Source organism: Rhinopithecus roxellana, chromosome 5 (genome assembly GCF_007565055.1).
Source record: "Rhinopithecus roxellana isolate Shanxi Qingling chromosome 5, ASM756505v1, whole genome shotgun sequence".
Classification (NCBI taxonomy): Eukaryota; Metazoa; Chordata; class Mammalia; order Primates; family Cercopithecidae; genus Rhinopithecus; species Rhinopithecus roxellana.
Window position 1 is genome coordinate 13,167,216 of NC_044553.1, and position 23,494 is coordinate 13,190,709.

Here is a 23,494-nt window from a genome sequence, read left to right on the forward strand (position 1 = left end):
CTTAGCGTTGTCGATTGCGCGCACCGGAGCCCGAAGTCTTCCCCACCGCGGGCAGGAGAGGCCAGCGAGCTCTCTCGGACGTGTCCGATCCTAAAGAGGGAAGCTGAGCAGCCACTTCAGGGATTGCACTCCGAGGGTGCCCGAGGCAGGGAGGCGCGCTGACCCAGCGAAGGAGGCCCCAGCCTTAGGACAATCCGGGTGTCCCGGGCGACGGTCTCAATCTGCCGGAGCCACTGCCATTCAGGCATCGCTCCACTAAGGCCAGGGAGAAGAGGGGCATTAGCCAGCGACCCGCCCTCCTTATGTCCGGAGGTCACCCCACGCCTACAGGCAGGTTTTTCTGTCTACTTTGAGGAACACTATGCGGTTGTTACATCGAATAAATGAAGAACACAGAAGTTTCTCGCTCTGCCGGGCAAAACCCTCTTAAGAGTATCGCAGCTAAAAAGTGGGTTGGCTGTAAGCTGATAATCAGGTAGATGTGGTCAGACACCCACTCCAGAACCTCTGCTACTCAGAGACCATGTTATCACACGCGACGTCCATTAGGCCCTAGTAATCCGCTATCAACGCATTTTAGAGCCATTTGAATGTTAAGGAGATTTTTATTAATGGTCCATGATCCTAAAATGTGACTATTGGTTCTAGGAACAGATTTTAACAACTCAAGGCTGTGATGAGTGATTTTCTGGTTTCCGTTCAGCCTAAGGCCTCAAGAGATTTCATTTGGGAGATTGGGGGCAAGACCTAAGGGAGAGAGCCCTCACTCCACTAAGGACCTGTCTCTAAAGGGTACTTTCCAGCTTTTACCTGGGGAACCTGAGATAGAGGGGGAGCAGGCCTGTGGCTCCTAAAGGCAGCATTTGCAGGTCCTTTAATGGGGAGTCCAGGGGGAGAAAAAAAGCAGTAGACAATTGTATAGCTACCAGAAACTGGCATCTTATTTTTAAAGAAGCCCTCAGCTGGAAATGTCACCTAGTGATGTCAAGTAGACTAAGAAATTATTAATCAAAAGGCCCCCTTTGCACACCTGCAGTAGGCAGACTAAGGCAGGAGCAGTAGGGGTAGCAGGTAGCAGAGGATTCTGATTCTTGAATACCTTTTTTCCTTGTGGTGCTGAAACAGAAGTCAATCCAAACTTTGCCCACTTACCATTATATTTTCAGTGGGATTCTTTTTGTTTTCTTTGTTGTTGCTGTTGTTTTTTCTTTCAAAATATCGTGTTTCCACTAAGAATTAAAAGAAAAGGGGTGGGGAGATTAAGGAATAAAAGTGAGTCATAGACCTCATGCTGTTTGACTTTCCCTCTAGGAGAAAAACAAAATTTGAAGCGACCCTCCCCCTAGTGATAGCCTGGCTTCCCTGGCACCTGCAGTTATCTTTGACCAAATGGGTTGGACTTGGTAGGGATCCTTTATTTGAATTTGCTTACTGTTTGTTTGCAGTTGACAGCAGGTTGGTTTTTAAACATAAAACACACTGCTTGCAAGAGAGGAAGTCTGGCTGTTTCTCTTTAGCATTGGGGGGCCTCCCTTGGTTGTGAGGACTGCTGCATAGTACAAGGCCTTTCAAACGCACGTCTGCTCCCTCCTTTACAGCCACTTCAGTATACAGAAACTTCCTCTAGTTTCCCATTTGGTTCCTTTTCCTTCCAACTGCTGCCATCACAAAAACTACCCTTTCCAAATAGTGCCTAGATTTTGTTTCCATCGGGTAAAAAACACCCCCCCCCCCCAACACATTATTATTGAAGGTCTCATGTTGCTATTAACAGGCAGTTTGAAAGAGATGCTCCAAGCAATCCTACACAACGTGTCTCGATACACCGGAGCACTACGGTTTTACATGTAATGTTAATTCTGTCCGAGACAAATCCTATAATCTGTGCAGTTTCAGAGCCTAATACCAAAAAACATGGGGATGGGTTTTGTTTGGGGTTTCGCTCTCCCCATTCCAGGGGAAAGTCCCAGGGGCTCCCGGTCTTTTCTGTCACACCAACCCAAGGGCGGAAGTGGGGCGACTGGGGAATCAGGTTTTATCAGAGCACCCTGCGCTGACAGGCTTGGGCGGTTTAGAAGAGAAAATCAGAGGTGCTCAGGGCACCTGGTCACAAATCTGGGCATGCAGATGCCTGATGGAGGATTGGATCCTTTCGTGGCACGAAAAGGAGAGAGATTGCTGTTCATCTTAAAAGTCTCGAAGGAAGGCAAAAACCCAGGCGGAAGTCATGGCTGACTCTGATCCTGCATCTTCCCATTCTGGTTGTTTTCCACCGCATCTGCTTCCATTTGCGTGGGATGCGCTGGTCTCCTGCCCAACTCTTTTGTGTTCCTCTTTTGCATGATTAAAAACACGTTTCTGTATGCAATAAACCATCACCTAGCACTGGCACGCCTGGTTTTGGGTTACAGCTTTGTTTGGGTAACAACAGCGAGGTTCTCCCTGGGTGTGAGATGCGGGTTCGAACATGTGGTGTGCGCGCCAGGGCTGGCCGCTTCCGGTTAAGTGGACGCCGGGACTTGACTGCGGCCCCTGCCCTGCAGGTAACCGGAATGGGCTGCCTGGCAAGTTTGCACTGCCCGGGACGCCGAAGAGACCGCTTCCCCATTCCAGAGCTGGCCTCTGGCCTTCAGCGCCGCTGAGTACTGCGACACGTCCGAAAAGAAAGAGAAGGCACTCAGTTTAAAAAAAGAGATCTAGAGGACTGGGAGTAAGGGGATGAGCCAAGGGAAACTGGGAATTGCTCGTGCTTCCCCCCAAAAGCCTCAGTTTAGTGCCGGGGGAGACCCCAACAGACGGCCAGACTCCCCCAAATCCAGGGGCCGAGGAGCTGGATTTCCTGGGAAGTTCCCGGGGGCCCGAGGCAGGCCCAGCTGGGCACCGTCTGCTCGGGAGGCGGGAGGCCACAGCCGCGGCGGGAGCCCCCGCTGTGGCGGCCTCGCCCTTCGCGGCCAGGAGAAGCGGCCCCCTCCCAAGCCGTCCGCGGCTTATCCTACCAGGAAACCTGGGAAACTAGCGGCCGCGAGCCCCGCCGGGCTTGCTTTCGCCGTCCCGGCCCCTTCTCCCCGGCCGGTGGACCCAGCTCGCCGTCCCGTCTGTCGGTCTCGGTTTTAGCTCCTTTGGGCGCAGGGCGCTCGCCTCCGGGCCAGGCCACCCCACCCGCCAATTCCCGAGGCCGACCCGACCCCTGCACTACGCCAGGATGCGAGGTTTCCCAGCGACCGGCACCCTGGCCCGCGGCCGACCTGGAGGCCTTACTGCAGGGCTCGGGCGGGGCCCTCGCTCGGCTCTGGCTGGCGGCCCACTCCCGCGGGCCCACAGGCCTCGCCACCCGGCCTCGGCCTTGCCGCGGCCCACAGCGCCCTGGGCCCGGCGTCCCCGAGGCTTGAGGACTAGGCCCAGGGGGGCGGGCTGAGGCTCAAGAGAGGTCCTAGGTGGGGGCCAGGGACGGAGCCATCCCAGAGAGAAAGGGGGACACCCGACGAGGCAAGAACCTCAGTCTCGCCCCTGCCTGGCTCGCCAGGCTGTGAGTGGGGCCTGTTGGGCAGCGCCAGCCTGGGGAGTCCGACGTCTGCCCCGGCTGGGGACCCTCGGGGCAGAGACGTGAGTGCTGTTCCCGGGTAACTCCGACTGGGCCCTAGGGAGTTAGAAAGCCCGATCTTTAGTCAGAGCGCCGAGGGCGCGGCGGAGAGCGCGGGCCGCCCGGCACCACGTTCCTTCTGGCAGTCCCGCCCCAGCCTCCCAGCGTCTTGCGCCTGTGGCGGTGGCAGTACGGGCCTGGGGGGACACCCACAGGAAAGGTGAGATTAGCGGCACCGTGTGGGAGAGAGGTTGAGGAAACCCACCATTATCTAAAACCTGGAGGTTTCGAAAGCCGGAACTTAATTGAGTTGATTGAATTTCTCTTCTTATCTAGGAAGGAAAGAAACACTCCCAAGGTGAAATACAAAGGGCCAAGAATCTCTGTGGGAAAGATAAAGGTTTGGGGCAACAGATCTTTGTAAAGCAAACTACCCCCACCCTCATCAGGACCTGCCCTCCAAAACGAAGCTTATATTGCCGGCTCACTTCTTGTTAATTGCCGATACGCAGCTGAAGTAGCTCCCTGACCCCTTTGGAGGACGGCGTCATTTCAGTACAAAGTATCACCATTATTGGACTTATTAACTTCATTAAAACCGGTCTTGACTAGGAGTGGAGATCGGAACTCTCTGGATGTCTTTAAGCCAGTGCTAGCTCCCCGCCTCCTTCCCTCCCTCCGTTGCCTTCGGTCAGGGGAATTCATTTCTACTTCGCCTTTGATTCAAAGGGATTTAACTGCGTGGTCTTAGTTAAGAGAAGTTGTGCAGAGGTGATGGAAAAATTAGTTTCAGAGGGTGCTCAGGGCCTCTTCTTTCTGACCTTTTTTTTTTTAAAGTTTCAGGAGAGAAACTGCCAATTGCGTTATTTGCTGAGTAGCCCAATGTTTATCGTCCTTATTGTTTTTAAAGAAAGGGTAATCTTTCCCTCCCTCTTGCGGGACATGCTGAAAAGCTGAAGGCAATAGTAGAAAATGGTTATTTTGGTACTGCTTTACTGTTGCAGAAGAAAAGCTGGGAGATTAAGACCCTGAATCTGGGTAAACCTCAGGCCCCAATTTAGCTTCATGTAAACTACAGTATGTTGAAGGTCATCAATAGGTACTGAAAACTCTTGCCATCAAATTTGGCCTCAAATGTTGGTTGCAAACTATTGCATTTCCTTTACCAGTGAACCAATTTACTTATTAGGAAAGATTACATAGAGTTGAAGAGAGCATGCGCAGCCAGGGACCGGAAAAATGAAATAGCCAGAAAACAAAATGGTTGCAACTGCTAACCTTCATTTAAAATGTTACAATCAAGAGTCACTTAATTTTGGTCAGCTGTAAGAGCTTAAGCAGCTTAAAATGAAATTAAATATTGCTTTTACCTGAGGAGCACCATGATCATTGGCCCATTTGTCTTTTCTGGTGACTGGTTTACAAAATGCAGGTACAACTGAAAAGGGACCCATTTTTCCCCCCCTCGGCACTTTCTTAAACACACACACAAAAAACTGACCAGGGTGCCTTATGTTCAGCTACTGAAATTATAGGTTTTAAAACTTTTCTGAAACGCTTTTGTTCAGAAATCATTTCTGCCTGAATTGCTTTCAGATTCTGATTACACTCCCTCTCACGTTTACCTCAGTATTTGGAAGTTAAAAAAAAAAAAAAAAAAAAAAAAAAAAAAAATCCCCTTAACCAAATAAGAGACTAGAAACAAGAAATTCTTGTCATTCTGATGTTTTCAGAGATACTCCAATTCTCCTCCTCCCTCTTAAAAACTTGATATATTTTTAAACATACTAATAAAGTGCCTAAAATTGTTCAGGTTTGAGGCAGGAAGGGAAAAGCAAGGAAAACAAGATCCTATTGTCAGGCTCTCCAAACTCAATTTCAGAGCAATCCTGATGAAAGTCACAAAAAGTCTACATACCACTGTCGTTCATATCTACTTTATGCATAGATTAGCAAAAAAAGAAAAAGTAAAAATAAGTTTGCTAATTTCCTCTCTGTCCTAAGAAAAATGTGTTTTGGGAAGGAAAGACTGAATGTAGGCTTCTCATTTGTAAATAGTGGTGTAAAATTAAACTGGACCCAATGTTGTGCTAGAACCATTTTAATATAATTATACATATCTGCCAAATCCAGGAAGAAAAGTTTATGCATATATAACTTTTCCAGTTAACATCTGCAAGCATAAACGACAATGATCTCAGTTTAATAATTCATCAGGGTCAGAGCAATTGACCAATGTCTCTTTACTGCTAGGCTTACCAACAGTAAATTACAGATGAATTCGTGTCCTTTTGCTTCTCTTCTCTCACTCTCCTTGTCCAGAGACATTTTGTCGTAAAGTTTCAGTGCAGCTCACCTCCAGCCAAAGGTAATCTTTTTAGATCAGTACTCAGTTGCTCTGAATTTTGCTTATAATTATAACCTATTTAATCACAGAAGAACCCCTGCAGAGGTGGAGTTCAAGGTTGCATACAATAACAGGAGATCACAGTTTTGAAGTCTAGCACAGATTAAAAACCACAGATGTACCATTTATAAGACACACACTGATTGTCTCTTAAACTACATATTGACTCCTTATGAACATTATTTTTTAAATAAAGTAGTGCATCTAGGACAATCAGTCGCACAATTCACACAGCCCTGAAAAGTTTTTTCAGTGCCAACTATCAGTTGGTCATGAAACGTGAATGAGCTTGAGACACTGTTCATTCCTAAGATTCAACCAAGGATTGGCTAAAACATTGGAACACCTCTGCTTAAGAAGGCTATGACCTTCCCTCCCTTCCTTCACAACTTAGTTTTGTTTGATTTTATTTTTGGTGGTGTTTGGTTGCACGTGGCTAGAATGCTTTTGATCATTCAAATCAGGAAAACCAATGATCTAAAACTATGACAGGATCTTAAGTAGATTGGTTTGTCCATTTCAGGTTGCTGGTTGGTAGGCCCCTCTAAGTCCCTTCGTTTTTCCTTCTATGCCTCTCGGAACTTTGATCAGATGAGTCTGAGCATCATCCCATCTAACTCTTTTAACCAATACCTGGCTAAAACTGGAATGTCCAGCCCAGTATATTTAAAAATCACCCACAAAAAGAGGTTCTACAGGTCTTCACAAAACCTGGAATTTCCACGAGGATGTCTGATCTTTATAATCCAAGCAGTCAGCATTGAAGTTAAGCTTCCAGGAGGCAGTTTGGTCCTTATAATCCAAGCAATCAGTGGTTGAGTTAAAACCCAAGCTTGAAGCTCCATATCCCTGGGTGGAAAGAGAAGCTGGGGACTGATTGAGATGGCTGGTGACTGCATTGGTACCCATGGGACTGAGTGTGGCCCCTGGTCCGGGAAGCTGGTGATGCATAGGGGTCAAATAAGATCCACAGTCCATGCCCCCAAAGTAGGAAGTTGAGCCAGCATATCCTTGACTATAACCTGAAGCCTGAGTATAGGTCATGGGATAGGACCTCTGCATGCAGGAAGAGGAGGTGGACAAGGGATCTGACAGTGGGGAGATGGAAGCTGGGCTCCAGATAGACACAGGAGCACTGCTGCTGGCAATGGTCGGGACTGAGGTGCTAGAGGGGGGAGTGAATTGGCCACTTGTTCCACTCTCTGAACTCACTTCCCGAGCTGGAGATGTCTTCTTTTTGGCAGGTCTCACTTTGTTTTGACCTCCATTCTGCTGTTGTTGCTGTTGTTGGCGGCACTTAGCTCTTCGATTCTTAAACCATACCTTGGAAGGGAAAGAAACTTCTTTAACACAGTTTTGATAACTCCTTAAGGACAACAATGGCTCCCATATTATAAATCTATCCTACATTGGCAGATCAGCTAAACACAAAATTTCCCCTGCCACTGAAGACCTATATTATGTGGCACTCTCATATAAACTCCTGGACTTGTAAGAAAGTTGGGGAGGCTCTGTCAAAACACCTGACGCTGCCTTATTTCTTGCCCAGAATAACATTTAAGATAATCCCCCAAATCATATAGCTAAAAACTCTCCACATCACTTTCCTATCTTATTTTGCCTCTAACACACACATACACATAGACCCAGCTATATTTTGGAACACTCTCACAGAGGAATAGAATGTATCTATGTCTTTTGGAGGGAAATACATGAGAAGTGAGAGAAAGCAATTCTGTTGTTACATGCTAACAGGAACAGCCTAAATTCATTTACAGTTCATCTTCCAGGAGGCAGCTGCTAATATGGAGGTTGGTTGGTTCCATCACCCTTCTGTCTCTCTTAAAAAGAAAGGCTCACAAAACAAAGCTCAAGGGGAAGAAACGATCTTGTTGAAGAAAGAGGTCTGAAAGCCACTATTTGCTAAAAGCTTCTTTGTGGTAAAAGGAGTGACTTACATGCACTCTGCTTTGAGCTGGGAGCACAGACCTGCTAGTCTCTGAGACTCGAGTCTGTGTCTTTAGAGTATTGCCACTCAGCACATAGACTCAGTCTCCTGTGCTGTGTTTACTGACTTACCACTTCCACCCCCTGCTGCAATCTTGACAATTCTCTTTACCAGCCCTGTTCATGTTCTGCAATGAAGGAGCTATGATTGGTGTACGAGGGGGCTTAGAAGAGAAACTACTGGCATTTTCTGGAGGACAAATCCTTAGCTGAACTTTTCAAGGAGCTCTCTGTATGGGTGCTGTAACTGTGGTAAAAGTGATGCCACCAAGGCCAAGCTCAAGACCACCAACCATTTGGAGCCATTTGTTTTCTCCTAGTGAGGACTTTGGTTCAAGCCTTGCAAGTGCTAAAACTTCCTCTAACCTACTTTGAAAAGGCCCCTTTCCCAATTTGCAACTGACACTGATGTCTGTTGCTTTCATAAACATATTCTAGTTCAAGGAGAGGCCCAGGTATGTATGTGGTTTATGTGCTAAACACTTTGCAGAGAACTCTGTATAGGCCTCACTCACAAGGCAAGCTGGAGTTGACCTTCCCTCTTCAGTTTAAGGTCAAGTTTAGGGAAACTAAAACAAGAGGGGTGTCACTAGAGACATTATGTAGATATTTTATCTGTTAAATGGCTCAGAGCTAGAAAATTCTGTTCAATCCCTAAGAAGTCAAGGAAAATACATTCTTTTTGTGTTGATTTATTTGGTAAAAGCACCAGCTGCATCTATATCCTGATTCTGCCACCAAACTTAGTTATGACCTTCAGCAAGTCATTTACTCTATTTTTTCATCTGTAAAAATATTTGGACTGTCCAGGAGCTGAGCTGCTTTCACATGTACAAGTCCATGAGAATAGGAGAGGATTTCTATACAGAGGAAGGGAAGGGTTACAGCACCACGTGACTACTCTTGAAATCTGCTCAAGGATGGGTCTCTGTCCACCAGCAACCCAGGCCTTGAAGACCCTTGCTTATAGGATTAAGTGGTGATGGGCAGGCAAAAAAGGACAGGGAGGAGAATAGTTTCCTGGCCCCTTAGTGAGTGAAGGAGAATTTCAAGCCTTCCTTCAGTCCTCTCAAAGACCTGGGGCTCTCCACAGCCCCATACTCTGGGGAAAGGTGGCATGATCAGGAAGAATGGTTCTGCCTGCATCTGCCCTACCTGCACCCTGGACTCGGGCAAGTTGATTTTCAGTGCCACCTCCTCTCGCATGAAGATGTCTGGGTACCGGGTCTTGGCAAACAGTGCTTCCAGCACATCTAGCTGCGCCCGAGTGAACGTCGTCCTCTCCCGGCGCTGTTTCCGGGGGGTGGCTGCGGGACAAGAAGCCCAGGGCCCTTTAGGGTGGGGGAGCAGTTTCTCAGTCATAGGCGTTTCCGCGGGTTCTCCGACGCCCCTGCCCTCCACCCCGCAGCAGTCCCCCGTTCCTCACAGCCCTTCAACTGGGAGCCTACCAATGCTCTCCCCACCGTCTCCCCAGCCTTGCTCCCCGGGGACCCAGGACACACACTGCTTCTTTCCCCACTCGTCTTGGTGTTGGGATTGCTCCAATCAGAGCATCACTTGGAAAGTTAACAAATGAAACATTTTTTAAAACACACACACAAACAAAACTTCTCCAAGATCAACCCCCAAACCACAACACAAAAAGGCTATTCCATGAAGTCAAAGGATCTGCGAGGACAGACTGGCAGCTCGAATTGATGGGGGAAATCTGGATCCTGTTCCCATGGTTTTTAGCACACCTCGGGCCTTTGTTCCTCCATCTTTAAAATGGGGACATAGTTCATACTTCTCCTTCTGGGAGGATTTTAAACAGATCTGATCGGAAAGGAAAGCACCCTCATTTGGAGGAAGTCACGCCTCTTGGGATTAAAGCAGGCTCTGGAGGTCATAGGGGAAGGCCCGGGCATGGAGGGAACAACTGCAAAGCCCGAGGGTGCTAAGGACTTACGGAGAGAAAACTCGGCTTCTCCAAGAGGACACTTCTGAGGAACTGGGCATTGAGATATGGGCAGGGGTCTTTTGCCCAAATGACAAGGACAGTAACCTTCCTCATCCCACTCTGATGCCGATCCTTATTTACTTGAATTAAGAATAAAGTGATGTGATTGTAACTGTTGCAGACCCACCTACTCACTTCTCCCAACCCCTGTTCTCTGCTTGGTGAGTAAATGCCCCCCTCAGAAGGCAAACCTAGTGGAGACCTACCCTGAAGCTGGGTGGGGACAGTGTGACTGCCAACCCCTGTGTTCCATGGGAACAGGGTGTTGCATCCCCGGAGGATGGGCGTGGGGAAGGGGGTTGCGGGAGTGCAGCAGGGCTCACTTACCCGGGTAGCCCACGGAGGGGTGCAGCAAGTCCATACCCGAAGTGGTCAGACTCAGCCCATTGACTGCGTAAGGCGGTTGCTTAAGATAAGACATCATGCTAAGGTTGTTTGGAGGTGCAAAGTCGGCCCAAATCGGGGGTACCCAGCTGGAAGATCTTGATGCGCCCGGGGTGGACAGGTTCAGAGTCCTTGGTGGGTGGGTTTGGAGCAGTGGAACTAAGGGCAAAGCAAACAAACAAACAGAGGGGCTGGTTTACTGCTTCGGAGGCAGCAGTTCTTCCACGTTTCACCACTAACTTAAAAAGAGCTCGGGCTAGGCGAGGCAGAGGCTTTTAAAGGACTTGCAGACACTCCCCCCACCCCCATCCCCACCCCCACCCCCAGCTGCTCTGGAACTAGAGGGGATGGAGGGAGACCAGATAAACCTGTCTTCCCCACCCCCACCCTAAAGTTAAAAAAAAAAGTACCCGAAGAAAGCAATTACAATCTGCCTTCCCCAAGAACAAAACCCCACGCCTTCAAATGCACACATTGCATTCCTATCCCTACATTTGCATAGGACTCATTGGCTGGCACTAGCTAATTGTCTCAAACAAAACTTGATTGGGGCCATTTGCAGAGACAAAGAACTCTTTGGCTAAATAAATAATGCTGATAACAAAGCCCATTGGTGAGAAACAAAGAAACAATTCAAGAAATCTACCTCTCCCCAGACTGTTGCCTTTCCATGGCAGAGATTTTAATTACCTTAGCTTTTTACCACTTTCAACTGCTGCGAACCTAAAATGTCAGTGCGTTTAACATCTAAAATACCAACTTACTAAACGACAAACTTGGAAAAACCGCTCAACCACTATTATTCCACATTTGAAGTCATTTCCGGTAATCATTTTCACCTAATTAGTAGTCTGGGTAATTAGATTTCGAGGTAAGTAACAGATTTATTAGGGTTTTGGAGAACCTTGATTATATGTGTCTAAGGAATGAAAGCTAAACAAACAAGTATTTAACTTTTAATAGACACCCATCAAATATTTAAACATATTGCAAAAAAGTCTTCAAGATTGGCACAGGGCTTGCCAGAAATTGTGAAGTAAAGTTAGAATCCCACCAATCAGATAATGACGGGACCCCACATTTGTAGTGCAAGCTGCTTCCATGTTGATTTTGATGTGTGGAGGCTGCAGATCCTGCGGGAGGCAAATTTTCAGACATTTGGGTCTTCCGCAGCTGCAGCAGAGCTTCCTGTTAACTCTAACTGCCTTTTGCACATTTTAGTTTTGAAGAAAGTAGATACACAAACACCCAAAGTTGTGAAACTACTAGAATTTCTCCCTACCTTTCAAGTTTCCTACAATCCTATAAGAAAAAGAGCTCCAGGGGGAAAAGAAAGGAAGAAAAAGAAAAGTTATTTACTTTCTTCAGCTGTGTTACACCCCCCCCACCCACGCACCCCAGCAAAGAGATTCAAAGTAGATGTTAATATGGACTGGCAGTTTGCAAGTCTGGCCTTTATTTTCCTAAAATGTGGCACTTATATGCAAGGATCTCTACTTTGAAACTTTGATACCATGACAGATTGCTTCAAAATGGCGGATACAAGATAAAGGTCTTACTGAGTTTAAAGGACTCCGCGTTTTCATATTTACGTTGCTTAAGACAGCAAGACACAAAAGTCCATAAATGAAACTCAGTAACTGTAACTTCTTTCTGATTTAAATTCAGAGCACAAAAGTCACACTTTTCTACCCCAAGATCTAATTTAATGTAATTTTATAAATGTCTTTCTTGAAGGAGTTTGTATTATCCTCAGTAAAACTAATTTAGTTACTCCTACAATACAGACTTCATGTTTTTGCATTGTCTTTTCTTTTCAAAATGCTGTTCTTTGGAGGCTGGGAAAATAAACAAAAACCTTCAGCTTAGAGGCTGTTTAAACACATATACGACTGCTTTAAAATACAGTTGTATATGTGTTTAAACAGCGTCTATACCGGAGATTGGAGATTTTTTGTTTAATCGTACTACCTTGCAAAGTTCTGAACTACAGTACTATAGAGAATCGTAAAATCATGTCAGGTGTACCCTTGAGAAATATGGAAATGTTCTTACATGTCGAGCTCTCACCAAATTAGAAATGCCTGACACATCACACAATAAAGTAGCACATTCCAACATAAAAAGCAGTAACACGCAGAAAGCACCAGGGCCGAGATCCTTCCAGGGGCTCCTTTGCTCTTACCATTGCACAATGGCTAAAATTCTCGGAATAGACTATTTTCATTTTTATTTCTGGATCCACCTTTAAAAGGAAAAGAGGAAAACCAAAAACCAAAACTAAGAGATTCTCTCCACAACTGGCCTAGTATGCACTCTGCATAGAAGGCATGGGCCCTTCAATCTAACTTTCAAAGCCCTTTTCCAATCTCGCAGCGGGGTCCAGAAGGGGGAAAAGAAATGACTTTTCAAAAATCCACGCCTCACTATGACTGCTCACGAGGTGACCTCTGGAGAACTCATACCTAGAAGCTGGCCGCGGTCGCGCGGCGAGTCCCGGCAGCCGATCGGCGACCGCACCTCCAGGCGCGAGTGCCTGGGTCCCGCGTCCCTGCCCGGCAGCCCGGCAGCCCCGCAGGCCTGGCGCCCGAGGTCCCGCTCCACTGCCCGCGTCGCCCGCGCAGCCTTATATCTAACGGTCAATTCGTGCAATCTGTCGCTTCCCCCTCCCCCCCGCCTTGTTTTTTTTCTTCCAAGAAGCGCATCTACCAGTTGCTGTGTCCTCGCTCAACAATAATTACCTCGTCCGAGAATTAATTATAATAAATGTTTTCTTGATAAACTAACGAGATAATCCGAGGGGCACACGTCCCTTAATTACAGGCCGCCATGCTCCGCTCTGCTTCTCGTCCGGGCTGATTAATTTTCTGCATGATGGAAAGGAAACAAAACTACGCGGACTGGCGACTGGCCTGCGGCTGGGAGGACGACGAAGAGGAGGAAAGAAAGAAAAAGGAGACGGGAGGGCACCGCGGAAAACGGCCGGCCCTGGCCTCTCTCCGGCGAACTCGAGTGAAAGTTTCTGGTCTCGGGGAATCAAATAACTCTGCCACCCGCGAGGGAGGGAGGAAGAAACGTGCCAAAAGGGTTGGCCTTGACTATTAATTATCGTTGGGAGAAAGCCCTGGTGTTAGCGCTGAGGTCTGGGTGTCTACCTTACTCTGGGGGGAGGAGTTTCCTCTCCTACTCCCCTCTCTGTTGCTAATAACTTTTGTGCCTGGAAAAAGTCCCAAGCTGAGCAGGAGAAATCCTGACCGCCGAAGCTCTAGAATGGGGGGGCGGGGGCGGATAATTTCTAGGAGCCTCTTCACCTTCTCCTCCCCAAGCAATCCACCACCGCAGGGTCAGCGCCGCTCGGCCTTCGCTCCCCGCGCACCATTTCGTCTGTGTAGGAGGCAAAAGCCAACACGATGGAATCCTGACAGAGGACTTGGGTTTCCAAAAATGTGTCCCGAAATCGGGCATCGATTTCAAGAGTCACTTGAACGCAGCAACGCGAAGACTTCTTAGGAGTTTGCAGCGCGACCCGTCGCCCGCGCCTGGATCTGGCAGGGACCTTCGGGTGGTTCTCACTGGGCCGACCCAGGGCACAGGTTGGGCCTCGGCGAACCCCTCGGCCCCCGCCTGGCCCCGACCCACAACACCTTATTGTCCCCGAGCCTGGGAAGGGGGTGCGCGAGCGCGCGGGCGAGCCCTGTGGCTCCCCGCCAGAGAATAGCTGAGGGGCCGCGGTCCCAGCGGGAGGATTCCGGTCCCTGGCCTGGCCGCGGCCTCGGGCAGAGCAGGGGCCACTCGCTGCCACTTCTGCCAGCTCCAGGTGCGCGCAGAGGGCTACGTGGGGCTGGCCGCGAACCGTACACGGCACAGTCAAGTTGAAAAACCACTCTTCACGTTCGCTCGGCCTCGTGACCAGGGTCGGGGACCCCGACAACCTGCGGTTGGGAGGCTGCGTAATTACAACCCAGGGTGGTTTGCATTTTGGGGTGTGGTGGGTATTTAAACACAAAAAGGAGATCTGGAAGCGTTTGGGAGAAACAGAGAACCGAGCTGTGCTAGGCTGAGGGAGAGGAGGCCAAAGAGAGCAAGCAGTGAGCGCCGGAGCAACGAGAAGCCAGCGCTCCCAGCCTCCTCGGTTATCCGCTCCGGTTTCCGCTCACATTCATCAGGGGCAGACAGGGGCTCGAGCGGCGGCCCCCCGGCCCAGGCCGACCGGCAAGCGAACCGGGCTTCCGGCGCGCGGGCCCAAGAAGGCGCTGGCTTTTTATTATTGTTGTTTCAATCCATCCATCTAGTTACATTTGCATCTTTTTGTCTCGGACTCTGAAAAGGTCCCTGGGATCCATCCAGACGACCCCAACCCGATCTGGGGGCCAAAACGCAAAGATCGCGGGGAGAAGCCTAGAACGGCGTTGACAAAAACAAAACCACAAACACAACCTTCCAAAACATCCCAGATTACACTCGCAGCGTTGCGACGACGTTTTGCAGAAGCGACGACCCCCAGGAGCACGCTCTCTGCCTCTCTCTCACTACCGTTCTCATCTCTAGATCACGTTTTTCTTTTTGCAACGATCGTTATTACACCTCAAAATTTGTAAGAGAAAAAAATACATCCGCCTACAGAACTCCACGTTCGCAGAGGGGCATCGGTCGGTCTATTGGAGGTACTGGGTGATGGCCGACAGACTCGGGGACACGTACGTATGGATATAGACAAGACAGACGGACACTTACCTTACAGCCTCATGGGAGGTTAGAAAAAGTCAAATATCCTTTAAATTCCAAATAGCCAGCTATCCTAAAAGAAATCAAGAGTATTGAGTTAGAAACCTTGCAGTCTTCACCCTTCCATGAAAAGTCAAACACAACCAAAAAAAAAAATTTTTTTTTAAAGAACAGAAAATGAGGCAGGAGGCTAGAGTTCTAAACACGCGTGGGCCCCTCTGCAATACATACAAAGTAGATGTGGTGAGTGAGGGCTGCTCTAGCAATTTTTATTTTTAATCACAGTAGAGGCTGAGTTGGAGCTGAGGTCGGTCCCGCTCTCAGGGAGATTTGCTGAGAAAGCGCCTCTCTGGCAACTTTTTGACGCAAACTCTCCAACCAATGGCAGGGAGAGAATGATTGACACATCTAAGCCAGAGGGAAAATAATAAAAACACACAACAGGGGGAGGAAAACAGGCCGCTGCTGCACGGGGGGACGAGCAGGCAACAAATCCAGGCCTCCGACATTACCAGAATGTTCTTTAAAGACACTGAGCTTTGCTTAAAATACACATTATGGGCCGGAGCATGTGAACTAATTGTATAATTAAAGTGATGGACAGGGAGTTCTTCTCTTACCCTCTTTTCCCCTGCTTCTTTTACTCCGTAATTTCCTTTCCCCTCGTTCTTTTTGTTTTTTGTTTTTAGGGAAGGGAAGAAAGGAAACCCATGCAATGGAAGATGGAAGATAAAAATATTTAAGTAAATGCTGGAGAAGGGCGAGGGATAGGGATTGACTGGGTTATCACATTCAACCCCAGCAATAAGTGTGTGGATGACAGGCAGAAAGCAAGTCAGACTGAAACTCAAAAACACGACTATACCGTCTCAAACAGGGCCAGAACACGCTGACTGCCAGAAAGGGTAAAGGAGGGAGGTCTGGGAGTGCGATGTGAGCATGTACAGAAAACAGAGACAGAAAGATACACAAGTCCAAGAACAAACTATTTTCTAAAACTCAGTGTCTTCTCTATTCCCTAAGCCCTTATAAATATCCTTACACATATAAAATAAATGATCCCCGAGTGAGAGACCCGGGCTTCTGGTAGGCACCTGGGGTTTTTTTGGAATTGAGAAGCCCACAACAGACTGCAGGGAACATGAACCCCGGAATCTAATCCCAGGGCCCATTTAGGGGAAGTAGCTGGGGCCACATCGGGCCTCGAGGATGCGAGTGTGAGGTCGACAAGATATTGGGAAAGGGAGCGAGCGAGGGAGGCTCCCGTTGGAAACAGCTTCTGTGTTAGAACAAACGCCACCAAACGCCCGACACTGCGAGGCCTGGAGCTAACTGGGCTGGCGCCGCCCGAGCCCCGGGCTGAGAGCCGGGAGACTGGGAAGTGATGGGACCTGGGGACCCGAGCTGGAGAGTGCGATCCCTAGCCCAACTTTTTTGCCTGGCATAGAGAGCAGGGACCGGACAGGTTTCAAACGGATCCGAGTCCCTAGAAAAGCAAAAACAGACGGGGCGGAGTATGGGGTGGGGGGTGGCTAGTGGAACTGCTGAGTGTGTGTGAATAAGGGGGGTGGGGGTGGGAGCAGAAGACAGCTCTTCCTTCACAACACCCAGTGCAGGAAAAGAAAAATAAAATCTCTTCCTAAATACCCCACCCCCCGCCACCCACCCACCACCAACTACCATCACCACCACGGCTAGTGAGCCCAAAGAAACAGCTCGCTGCTTTTAATTTGGGGACCTATGTTAATGAAGTTGGTAATTAATTCGTCGCTTTGTTGTCGGTTCTTATACTGTATGTGTAATCAAATGTGGCCGTCCTTGGGATTTACAGCAATTAACGAATTACGGGAGTGCGCACGAGGCAGCAAGCCCTCAGCAGCCGGGCTGGGCTCCGGCTCCTGCTCGGCCTGGGGCTGAGGACTCCGCGGCCGCGGCCCCCGTCACAGGTGTCTCTAGAGCTTTGGGCCCTGGCGGCCCCTCGAGCCCCCGAGGGGCCCGGGGCCCGCCCAGCTCCTTCCCGGCCCTCTGCAACAACAGCTCCAGTCCGGAGACCCGCTGGCTGTCACGTTCCCAGGAGTCAAGACTTTCTAGGGGCCCGGGCGGGGGGGGGGAGGGTGAGTACGGACCTTTTTTTTCTCACCCCACCCCCACTGTACTGAAATACCTGGCGACCGCCCCCGAAGCCTTTAATGGGGATGGTGGTGGGGAGGGGGTACCAACGCCCCAGGCGTTATGACCCTCTTGGCGCTGGCTGTCGGAGGCACTGGTTGGGTGCCCTTGGTCAGAGTCACGATGCTTTCGATGAAGGAAAGGCAAATCCACCCCGATCGCCTGAAGCAGAGTCTCCTTCCTACCCCTAGAAAAGACAACATTTCCCCCAGTTTGATCACAATGATGCTTAAAGCATAAAAGAGCCGAAGAAGAAAAATGAACGTTGTGGATCTGGCAGAGGGGAAGGCCGGAGGGAGGCCTCGGGGACAGTGAGCATAGGGTGGGATGGAGAAATATCAGAACACGCTCTTGTGAGCTCCACCAAGTAAACCATTTTGGGCTGGGAGATCCATCTGCTGTAGGGTTCAGTGTCCAGGGAAACCTTTCAAGCCCGATGTAGAGGTTTGCAATGTCCTCCCAGATGGCGAGGGCAGCTGAATCTCCCTAAAAATCCCCCTGTTCTATTTGACAGGGGCAGATTTATGCGTGGTGGGGCGTGAGAGGGTTTTGCCCTTCCAGCGGCCGGCAGCAGACAGCTCCCGCTTCTCCTTTGCACTCTAGTCTAATAACTTCGCAGAAATACCGGGCCAATAAACTACGAGTTGGAAATGGACAGTGTTAAATAAACAAGGGTCTCTTTAAAATTCTCATCCACTTCAGATGTCTAAAGTAAGATTGTGATGATTTTGTCACGGTTTGGTAAATTTACCCCTTTAAGAGGCTTTCATAAATCCCAGAACACACCTTCAGCCAGATTTGAATATAGATTTAGGTTTTAAAACCCAGAAGCTGGAAACACTGCTTTATCAAAGAGAATTTCCCTTTAGCTTAGCAATGTGCTGAAGCTCTTAAAAGATTGGATCTGAGAGAGAGAGAGAGACACAGAGGAGAAAGAGAACTAGAGACAGAGAGAGGCAGACAGGGAGGGGGGGGAAAGACTTTCTTTTTCTTTCTAGAGGAATTCTGCCCAGACTCTGCAGCAGTTGGTAGCAGGCAAGCTTTCTCCTGGGTGTCGCCTGGAAAAGTTGCAAAATTGTTCTTCATCTGTAAGAACATGCTCTTTATCTTCCAGTCTCTTCTTGTCAATTTGGAAATTGCAGACAGTCCGGCTCAGGTACAGTCCCCACAAACCCTATTCTAGGTCAGGACAAAAGCCACTGGCTTTGGGGGAAGGGGGTTGGGCTATTTTACTGAAAACCTTAGATGCTTGGTGGGAGAAAAAGACTCTTTGGATGAAAAGTCTAACTCTTGATTTTCAGTAAGTTCTTGAACTTCCAATTTACTATCTGTTCATTGTATTTCTGTGTTTAACTTTTTTTTTCTGTGTCCTGTGTCTTCAACATTTTTTTTCTATGAATCTGACTTATGGTAGCATGCTTTGTGTTTTTAGATAATTTTCATTAACAAGTGGATGGTTTTTAATTGCCACTTGCACAATTATTTTGCTATGCATATGAGATATAAGCATTCAGAAGCTAAATTAAGAAAACCAATACGAAGGGAATCAAATTATTTGCCAGAGCTTGTGTGCAGTTTCCAGAATATGTCTGATACTCATATTTTGAAATCAAGATTCATGCGTGGCACTAACTAGGCTCACTTTCTCCACCGCACAAGCCAGGCCAGTTTAAAATATTCCAAACTTTCCTCCAAGTTTATTAACTTTGGTGGGGGTGGGGTGTGGGGGAGGGGGAGGGGAGAGAAGACATCCCAGGATTCTTCCAGGCTAATTAAAAAAGAAGAACAAAACCCATATTCCGTGAGAACATAGCCTCTTGAGGGAAAGGAGCCAGTTAGACTTCCTTAACACTGACTTCAGAAATATGAACATTAATTTCCAATCTTTTCAGCAATTCAGTGGACAGTGAGGGACTACATTTTGCCTTAGAAGCACCATAATACCTAGAAAGAAGTCATTTTTTCATTAGGTTTTTAGATATGTCTTTATTATAAACTTTGATGAGACTAACCATAATTTTTTAAATAAGGATTTAAGATTGGAAATGCAGACAGAATGTAGGGGAAAAAATAAGGCAGCAAATCACTTATAAATTAAGCTTGGGTCTCTCACTCCCTGCACTGTGGTTGCCTCAAAAAAGAGGTAAGGGAGAAAGAAATAACTTCAAAGATAGGATTGGGCTGTCTCAATAAAAGAGTAGGGAGACAAACTCCAAATGTGAAAAAGAGGAAAAGAGGACCATGTTGTTCCGGAATGAAACGGATTAAGATTGTGTGACAAGTGCGAGATGTGGGGCTGTGAGACATTTATGAGCAGAGTGTGAGCCGGGAGCTGTGCCTCTGTCCCTGAGAGTGTGGGGACCAAGGGTGTGTGCAGAGTAAGGTTATGGTGAGGGATAGGAAGGACATGTGTGGATGTGAGACAGAGAGAAGTGTGAGGCAAGTCTGTGTATGTGTATGTGTATGTGTGTGTGTGTGTGTGTGTGTGTGTGTGTTAGGAGGGTGTGGATGGGAATGTGGATGGATTGATGAAGGGTGGTAGCTGTCAGTTTACATAATTTTCATCTCCTGGTCCTGAAGTTTCCTTGAAATCAATTCTACTGCAGGCAGCAGCCTTGAGCTTACAGAGCTGATATAAAACAACCATTACAGTCCAATATCTTGCCTGTTTGCAAACTTCATTTAAAACTGGGGAAAAAAAGACCCAGGAATGGTTTTGTAAGAAAGGAAAAAAAGAAGAAAAGAAAACCACAGTGAAGCTTTAAACTAGTTTGGATAAATCTCTAATCTTTTATTTGTAACCTTTTACAAGCTTTATTTCCTGTATATGAAAAGCTTCTTTTATATGGGCACGACAGACTTTTCCTTTGGATTTTTAATTAGAGTCCATCAATTGTAGCCATATTTAAGAATCAATATAAAGTAATCCTTCGAGATGGGATAAGGTTTTAATCGAAAATCTAATTTCCCTCCCTTTGCAGATCATTTTAAGGGGCTGGTTGATTAAAAAAAAAAAAGAGTTCAATTTTTAAAAAACATACACCTCAAACCTGGAAAAGATCATGTCTACAAGAAACCAACTGATGTTGCCTTACAAAGAAAAATCTGGCGGTTGTTGGGAACTTTATTTTTTTCAACTTAGAAGAATTTGATTTATTTTTCTCTCAAACAGTATTCCCTAATGTGGCTCCTATGAGAGTATTCACATTGAATGGAGAAAGAAAAAGACAGAAATTGTTCACCCGAAACAGTATTTCATACGCAAAAGATAGCAACCTTAATTTTTTATTAACAAAATACCCAGAAATCTTGACAGATCCCTTTCACTACATGGTCCCAGATTCCCAAGGTTAGAGAATAAATAACACACACTTTTTCATTTTTGTTCATGAATGCAAACTTTCCATTTTCGGATTCAGGAATGAATATTTCTGACCAATTTTAAAACTTCAAAATTAGAATTTTGCAATTTTTAATTTTTTTGCAACAATTGGAAAGTTGCTTATCTCGAAGGTATAGAATTTTAAACAGTTCTACCAGCGTCACTGGCTTTCAATTTGTCTTAAAAGAGAAAAGAAAAGAAAATGAAAGCAAGGAAGAAAGCAAATAAACAAACAAACAAATAAAAACTAATTGTAGGTGCACAGTCCAGACCGTTTGTGCTGCTGAATGATTAATCTGAGGCATTTGTTCAAAGGCCGAACATTATCTAAATGTGCATAGTGCATTTCCAACATTCACCGCTTAGTTTAAGATCTGCAGATCATCCGTCAACTAGAAGGGACCCCCCCCCCAAAAAAAAAGTTTATGGTGAATTTTCAGGCAGTCACTATACTTTTAAAAACTGTTGTATCTGTTAAGTGCATTTGGAAAAATGAACTCATCATGTTTGCTTTTAAAAATCTGAATGAAGCGTGTTTCAACATATTTGATAGCCATGCTTTTCTTTTATCTGCAGAAATTTCAATTTATTTAAAAGCCTGGCGTTTAATGCACTACATGACCGCGTGAATTTTAGAGAAGCCCTCTTGTATTTCTCTGTAATCGTGTCTAATGAAAACCTGGGATTTTCCATTATTTAAAAAAAAGTGAAAATATAATGCATCTTCATTAGGAAAATTGACTGCTGTGCTCACGACAGTTCTTAATTGAAAAGGCAACCTATTTTAATGGTGTGGTTGAGAAGAAGATTACATACTTTATCCAAACACAAAGACAATTAATAATGAGAAGCAGGCTGCTGCCATTAACTCTAATGCAGTTGCATCAATGTCAGGGAAAAGTGCTCATACCTGAGATACACGGTGCAAACTCCCCCGGCTCCCTCCTTTCCCAATTCACCCACTTCTTAATTTGAGTTTCTTAATGTGCAAGCGCCAGGGCCGGCTGTGGTCAGGCGGGCTATTTTCTGGCAAGTGCGGCGCGGGACTGGACGCCCCTGCCGGCGGGTCGCCGGGTCTCGAGCTGCGCCGCCCCGCTGGAGGCGCCCGGGCTGCCTGGCTCTCTGCGCAAACCTCGCACCCTTCCGTTTGCGCGCGCGGAGCCGGGTGAGGGCGGCTGCGGCCCCCGCTCGATGGAGGATTTGGAAGCTTAGAACCACCTGGTACATTTTGAGATATTTAGCAAACCAGACTGGGCTGCCTCGGAAACTGGGTTCTGTTCTGACTCATTTGCAGAAAAGTTATAGGGAAAAACATCTTGTAAAATTAAGATTATGTTTGGCGGGTACAGTCGTGAGCGCACATGGTCATCCCGCGAATCAGCCAAGTTTTCCAAAGCGCCCCCTCTCCGGCTCTCAGGCCCGGGGAGCAAAGCTTACGTGTGTGCGTGTGCGCGCGCGCGTGTCTCTGTGTCTGCGTGTGTGCTCGCAAGCGCGTGTGGGTTTGGGGTGGGGGAACATCCCGACCTTTCTACACCCTAGTGCGTCCCAACTTCTGACTGGGAGGAGACGTCGGCGGCCTCTGGTCTTTTCCCTTTTTGGGCGAGGTGCGGCCAGCTGAGACCTCACGCCGGCCGCCTCGGACCTAGGGCGCCGAGCTAGGGGAGACAGCGTGGGACTGGTGGACCCCCGGGATCCCGCCCTCGGCACGGAAGGAGTGGCAGTCCTTGGTGCCGGGCCTGGTCCTTGAGACTGCTGGCCTTCCCGGGCGCCAGGACTCGAGGACGCGGTTTTCTTCCGCAGTCCCAAGACCCCCGGGGCCGTTACAGCTTGGGGAAGGGGCAAACTCTGTTTGGTCTCCACGAAGTGCTTCGATGTTCGCGAAAGGGTAGGCCCTTCTTGCTTGGCATCCTAAACCCCTCGGAACTGGCTCTGCCCCTGCCTCTTCCCCAGCACAGTCTCCCAGCTAAGGCTCAGACAGCCAGGGAAAGAGGCGCCCCCATCAGTATCCCCCACAACCCGCCCCAGTGTGAGCCAGGGCCGGCTGCAGGCTGACAGGCGCACTGTGACCAGGCCGTCGCTTCTCTTCACCAAAGATTAGATGGGGAGCGTGCACCCTCTGGGGAGTTCGCAAAGCTTCTCGCTTTGATCAGCCAAGCGCAGTGCGAGGGAGAGATATTGCTGGGGTCTGAGTCCGTCGGAAGTGTCTAGGAGAGAAGAGAGAAGAGCAGGTAGTCGCTTTGGCGGCTGACCTGCGGACACCTGCACACATCCAGCCTCGTGGAGGAGGAAGGACCCTGTCCTCCAAGGCCAACTGAATACACTCCCCTCCCTTGAGGCATAGCCTCACAGGAAAGCTCCTTCCACAAATGCACGCTTCCTTCTGCAGCCGTCAGTATCCTGGGGCCAGCTCTGTTTTCCCTCAATCAAGCATACCCCACTTCCTTCCCTGCTTCCATCGATTTATCTACAGACTTCCTATAGACTTGCCACTTTTGTGATTTTGCCCACGGGCTAGGTAGCCTCTTCAAGACTCTGAAGACAAGCAGGCCTGGAGATATCCACGAAACCCCAGGTACCTGCTCTTCCTCCCTTAGGGCAGGTGAGTCTCTAGAACATTGTAACCTCCCTTTGGTGAGAGTCAACTATCAGCTACTTGGTGTGGTTTAGGAATCTTCTCGCCTTCTTTGCAGCTTTCCATCAATGTTAGATAAGCCTCCTTGCATGATGGATCTAGAGTTTCACCTGTTCATTTTAAATGCCTTTTTCAGATTGCAAACGTTGAAGTACTCAGTTACTATTTATCAACCAAGCTCTGGTTTCTGCTTTTGGTGAGGCCATGTG

At 47.9% G+C, this 23,494-nt stretch overlaps 2 protein-coding genes across 4 annotated transcripts in view; one reads left to right on the forward strand and one right to left on the reverse strand.

The window, feature by feature from the left end:
• Positions 1 to 4,841: 4,841 nt before the first annotated feature.
• Positions 4,842 to 15,437, reverse strand: OTX2 (orthodenticle homeobox 2). 3 transcript variants are annotated; one of them, XM_010368143.2, is made up of 5 exons: positions 15,334 to 15,437; positions 15,112 to 15,175; positions 10,321 to 10,536; positions 9,150 to 9,301; positions 4,842 to 7,310 (listed from the first exon to the last, which is right to left on the reverse strand). In XM_010368143.2, the coding sequence occupies exons 3-5, from the start codon at positions 10,415 to 10,417 to the stop codon at positions 6,690 to 6,692; spliced, it is 870 nt and encodes a 289-aa protein (XP_010366445.1). In that variant the 5' UTR covers positions 10,418 to 10,536; positions 15,112 to 15,175; positions 15,334 to 15,437; the 3' UTR covers positions 4,842 to 6,689. The 3 variants fall into 3 exon arrangements, with proteins under 3 accessions (XP_010366445.1, XP_010366443.1, XP_010366441.1); XM_010368139.2 differs by having other exon boundaries at positions 5,666 to 7,310; positions 9,150 to 9,325; XM_010368141.2 differs by lacking the exons at positions 15,112 to 15,175; positions 15,334 to 15,437 and having other exon boundaries at positions 10,321 to 10,628.
• Positions 15,438 to 16,311: 874 nt separating this feature from the next.
• LOC104666138 (cuticle collagen 2-like) overlaps positions 16,312 to 23,494 on the forward strand; it is a 119,119-nt gene continuing 111,936 nt past the window's right edge. The window contains exons 1-3 of the mRNA XM_030930081.1: positions 16,312 to 16,317; positions 16,934 to 17,216; positions 18,270 to 18,427. Coding sequence (XP_030785941.1) covers positions 16,312 to 16,317; positions 16,934 to 17,216; positions 18,270 to 18,427 — 447 coding nt within the window. The remainder of the gene's footprint in view (positions 16,318 to 16,933; positions 17,217 to 18,269; positions 18,428 to 23,494) is intronic.